This window comes from Condylura cristata, unplaced genomic scaffold (assembly GCF_000260355.1).
Source record: "Condylura cristata isolate star-nosed mole 26May11 unplaced genomic scaffold, ConCri1.0 scaffold00005, whole genome shotgun sequence".
Classification (NCBI taxonomy): Eukaryota; Metazoa; Chordata; class Mammalia; order Eulipotyphla; family Talpidae; genus Condylura; species Condylura cristata.
This window is the reverse complement of record NW_004567106.1, coordinates 38,166,215-38,171,846: the sequence shown is the minus strand read 5'-3', so window position 1 is coordinate 38,171,846 and position 5,632 is coordinate 38,166,215. Positions and strand designations below refer to the sequence as shown.

At 32.9% G+C, this 5,632-nt stretch overlaps 1 protein-coding gene across 1 annotated transcript in view; it reads right to left on the bottom strand.

The window, feature by feature from the left end:
- SEMA3E (sema domain, immunoglobulin domain (Ig), short basic domain, secreted, (semaphorin) 3E) overlaps nucleotides 1-5,632 on the bottom strand; it is a 222,076-nt gene that overhangs the window by 17,203 nt on the left and 199,241 nt on the right. The window contains exons 15-16 of the mRNA XM_004676887.2: nucleotides 4,064-4,131; nucleotides 2,883-3,022 (exon numbers count right to left, since the gene is read on the bottom strand). Of these exons, the coding sequence (XP_004676944.1) occupies nucleotides 2,883-3,022; nucleotides 4,064-4,131 (208 nt within the window). The remainder of the gene's footprint in view (nucleotides 1-2,882; nucleotides 3,023-4,063; nucleotides 4,132-5,632) is intronic.

Below are 5,632 nucleotides of genomic sequence, written 5' to 3'. Positions count from 1 at the left end.
ACTTGTAATGAACACAACATGTAATGATTACCTGTTTACATTCTTGTATTCACTACAAGTTTATAGTTTTCTAAAGAGCTAAGGTTCATTGTCTGTTAATGCAGGCTCACAGCAAGAATTTACTGAGTTCAAATCAGCAAATGAAGGCATTTAGAAAGCAAAATAGAAGACTGAAAAGGTATTCACCTGAAATGTTAAACAGCCTTCACTATCCTCAATAATATGGTAGAGTACATGTGAAGCACACTGCTATTATGTGTATGAGGCAGCCAGTTGCACATAATTTGTCACTCATGGTTCAGGGCATATTGAGTCAAGATTGTATCACTGGACATATTTGTTCTACCTTTATCTCCACCCGTGTACTATATTCTTAATACAAAACAAAGCGATCTGCTGAAAACCACCCAACAACTTTATATTCAATTCAGAACAAACACCAAGCCTTTTTTAAGACCTTCAAATCCCTGTATGAACTACTTGTCCTTTGCTTCTGTCTCCCTGCTGTTCATACCTCTCTATTCATAGTGACCTCTACCTGGATTTTCTTTCAACTTATCAGTCTCATTCCTACTGTGGGGATCTCTGTATCAGCTGTTTTCATTGTTCAGAAAGTTCTTCTTCAGAACCATCACATGATCTATTGCCTCTCCTTTTCAACTTTTTTTTTCAAATGTCACTTTATTAATGACTTTCAAATAAGAATTTCTAAGCCATGAAAAGGAGGTTTTATATCTACATTGATTCAAATGATATAGTACATTTATTTCGATATAGAATTCTTCTACCAGCTGACATGCAATAGATACTTGAAGAGGTAATGTAAGAATAGAAATACATTGGTGTATACATTCTGTAACAGATTCTTGGTATCAGTGCTTAGAGAAGAAATGTTAGATTACTGACAGGTTTTCAGCCATCTAAACCTGAGATGTGGTGCTTTTGCTACCAAGGCTGAAGCAACATGCTCATGAAGTGGACATGGTCATTCTGCAGTGTAAAAGTCAGTTATTATGAATATATGGGTTGAATATGAATATATGTGTGTGTGAACATACACACAGCTATTTCAAACAGAAGCCAGGTATTCTCTAATAATGATGTGATGTCCAATGAAGAAAGTGAATTCAAAATCTGAAATATTGGTAATTATATCAGGTAGGGAAATTCAAACACAGTTGAAGAAGGGAATAAAATTTGTGGGAAAGAAATAAATTATATCAACAATATGAAAAATCAGTTTTAATATAACGTGGATGGATTCAATATGTCAAAATGATTAGGTATAAAAAAAATGATCCAGTCTATATTTTCAAGTGAGACAGATCATGATGAGTTACAAACTGGAAACAGAGCCTGTTTAGTGATGAATTACTTCTGTGTTTTCTGAAGCCATTCAACTGGAAGAATAACAGGCTATTTCTAGGCCTCTCCTGTGTTATGATGGAATTTTGAAAACTATCACCTCAGCTTTGTGGAATGGGAAATACTTTAATACTAAATTAACAATTTATTTCAGAGTGACATTCTGTAATACTTTTGACACTTATTTATTCTTATAACACCATGAAAATTTGGGCGAATTTTCCTTTCCTGATTGCATTTCCATATTTAATAGCTTTAGTTAAGGTGAGATGACTTCCTTTCTAGTATCTATCCCTAGAACCCTGGGATTTACAAGACTTAACGATTTCCCAAACTAATAGATATTTGCATGAAAAACATATTTGATTTTTTAGTTTCATGATAGTTTAGGGAAAAAGGTATAAAAAGTTTACAGGGTTCCACGTTTGGAATCAGTATTATTAGCTTTCAATGACAAGTGTTTGTTTACAAAGCCAAAGTGAGATCTCACTGATTCACTCTCTGTCCTGAATGTCCCTCTCATATGCTAACATAAGTCTCTAGAACTTCTTTCCCTTATTCAAGTTGCAACCATCTCTTTACCAAGGGCCATTTTGTCAACATTTGCCAAGATCAATGTCTCATTAATATAACAACATTTTCTTCTACTTTCTATTTTTGGTTATTCTACTTTTGTGAAAAATGAGTTCAAAATCCACATCAACACCAAGAATGCTTTATCATTCTCCCTACCTGCTTCATGACTTCAATCCCTCCCTACTTCAACCAGCTCCTTAGAGTCCCATTTCTTTTTCCAGTAACAACCTTGTTTTGGACAGGTGTCCTGCATGCTGCCATGCTTCCATCTAAAAATAGCCTAAATCATTCCACTCTTATTATGTAGATGATTACAGAAATAAAATCATCACTAAATCTTCTAAGACGGACAAAAGAATGGATGTTTTTCTTTGTACCCAGTGGACTCAGTAGAATCTCTGTGTTAACATCTTATATAATTTAATAGATTTACCAAACAACTAGTTTAATACTGCTGTTGCTGGTGTTATTTGAATTCCATTACCCATATGTCTAATATGTTTGTGCTAATGGTATTTAACTTTGCTATAATTATGTCTAGAACACTGTCTTGTATGACACAATTTAAAATAATCATTTTGAAAATGGTACACTAAAATCACTAATCACTATGTCTTCTGGATAAAAACCCAATTTTTGAAGATCCAAATTATATCTGTAACAAATACCAAATGTTATCATTTAATCTATTTATCTACGTATATGTTATCAATGCAATTTATATGCATGTTGCGCACAAATTAGAAATATATAAAATCTAAGTATATAAAAATTTAAAATTTTTAAATGTTAGTAAATCATATATAAAAAAAATAAAGCCACTTTTTAAATAAAACATCCATTTCACTATAGACTTTAACTTTTAAACACATAAATTGTTATCTAATTACTTGCCATACACTATATGCAGACCATGGCATAAATACATAACTATGAGTTACCTCCTCTTTTCTTGTGTCACGTCCTTTCTGCACAAACCAAATAACTTTTGCTTGTAAAGATCGTGGGGTACATTCCAACAAAGTACTGTTGTTCTCTATACCATAGGCCAATCGCTCTTCAGTCTTATCCAAAGCATGCCCTACAACATGAATATTAACATCAGCCTTGAGACTTTGATTTTAATGGTAAATAATAGTTTCAAAAGTATTATTCATATCCCTGCAGCAAAGTGAGTGACTTTATTACTTTATGCTAATTTTTATGCAAGGTCATTTAAAGGAGCTGTTTGAGGGGCATACCAAAATCTAGATATTAAAAAGTACACAGGCTATGGGGTGGAGTCAACATAAATAATCAGGAGTTTGGTTCCCCAAAAATGAGACTGTCAAAACTTTAGAATGTGTCTCAATGCCAAATACAGGAAAATCAATGGTAACATCCATAGATAAAGCAGACAAGAAAAGGTGAACATCAGTGTTCCAGCCAGGCAATGGAACAAGTTCGTAGTTACCAACAAAAGCAAAAAGCGGAAATCTAAAAGAAAGGCACCATATAAACACAAGTGTGAGTGATAACTCCACAAGGGCTGAACTTGGCCAGATATTGGGTTCTTGGTCAGGACAAGAGTAGGAAATTAAACGACAGAGTTTGTGAAACTGCTTCTTGGTCATAACCTGTGTGGTGAGTGAGAAAGTCACTAGACTTGAACACAATCTCATGTATAGGCCAGTATAATTCACTCCAAGGGCTAATAAACAAGTGAATTTATCTTCGTTATTTGAACGGAGATCAAATTAAATAATGAACCTGGGATTTTTCTATCCTTCAAAACGAACTCTTAAGTCACCCTAGGATTAAGATCTGGCCTTTCTTTAGACTATATTCACAAAAGCTTAAGCTCTGCACCAACTGAGTCAGCGTGGGGTCGAGTGAGTCATAGTCTCCTGTCTTGAGGTCTAACAGTAAAGCACCATGGAGGTACACAGAACTTATTTTTCTAATAAAGCAAAAATTGTTAAACTACATGTAGTACTAACTCCATGGAAGTAAGAACACTTTCAGTACAAGATTCTAGTTTCTATCAATCACAAAGAAAACAAGGACCCTTTTTAAGAAGTCTGCAGTTTGTCTTCAATATATACTCTAAGTTACCAATAATAATCAATTTTCTATGGATTACCAACAAACTGCTGTCCAAAGCACTGCTGAGCTGCATTTCCATGCCGAACATCTTGTCTGCGGAACCGCCTGAAAGAAAGCAAATGTAGTTAGGAGATGTTCAGATTTCAATTTTCCAGACTTTAAAACATAGCCAAGTGAATTAAAGATTCAAGTGTACTCTGCTACTGAAAAAATTGATCAGTCATACGAAACAAGTATAAAATTAAGGTTTCATAATTTTCTATGTTTCCATTGAATATTCTTTAAAGGATAAGATCTATTAAACTGTTCTTTCAGTGTTCACGTAAGTTTGGATTCTGGATCTTGAAATGATATTTTAAGAATGTCCTTTTTACATTTTGTTAAAAATTTAGTTCAGCAATAAGTCTTGGTTTAAAATGAATGTTGGATGGCAAGGAATGTGTGCAGCTAATGAAGATGTATTGATTTTTTCCTCAATCAACTTACTAAAATTAGAATTACTTCTAGTATTACTTTATCTTGTATAGATTACTTAGATATATAATATGAAAAAATAGCAATTTTGTTCATGCATAGCAAAAATAATTGCAGAATGTATTTTAAATTTGTAAGTATATTTCTGAGAGGTTTAACAAAGGAAATGTAATTTTAAAATCAAGAATCTCAGCATACATAATTCCCATTAGAGACAAAATAGGACTATTTATACAAAGGCAACTGTATATCACTTGCTTCTCTAAAACATAGCATTTCTTCAAGATTGAGAGAAAAATAAATAGGAGAAGCAGAAATTTTACCTAGGTAGAGATTGCATGATTTACAAAGTGACAATTACGTGCTTCAACCATACTCTAAGATAAAATTTGGAGGAGGAAACCAGATTCAAACTCCACTGCCATAACCAGTGTGCTGTATGATTTTAAACATATGTTTTTCCATGTTTCCATTTTTAAATGATTTCAGTCTAATTTATTCAATGTACAATACACTCAGTCTGATGCCTAAAGTAAATTTCAGGCTCACATTTTTATTTTATTTTAGGTTTTCCTCACTGCCTGAAAAAAATAATAATGGAAAATTATTTTGCAAGATGGAATCCTTTCTCTGTATGAGTTCTGATCATAGCTAAATACTTAACAGTTTTTAATATATTTCCTTATTGAAAGCTAAGTCAGATGTTCATTTTTATTTCTTAGTATTTTTAACTTTTGGGATTATTCATTACCTGTAAAAAAAATAAGATGCTGATTAGAAAAACTGACACAAAGACCTGGCATTTTATAATGCTTAGATAAAAATGATCCCGTGGATTGTTCCATTGGGTTCAATAGTAAATGGCACTTGAGAAAAAAAGTAGCAGCTCTAGGTTAGAATTCCTCACTTCATTGAGTATTTCTTTGGAATTTGTAACTCAATAATAAATAATGGAGCAAGGGAAATAGGAAATGGGAAATAGTTTCCATTTTGTAGAAATGGCAGTTATCCCATTTATAATAGGTGATCTAAGCATAAAAAGAATTGTTATCCCATCAAAATGGCCATCCTGCCAAAAGCAATATACAGATTTAATGCCATCCCAATAAAAATCTCAATGACATTCTTCAAA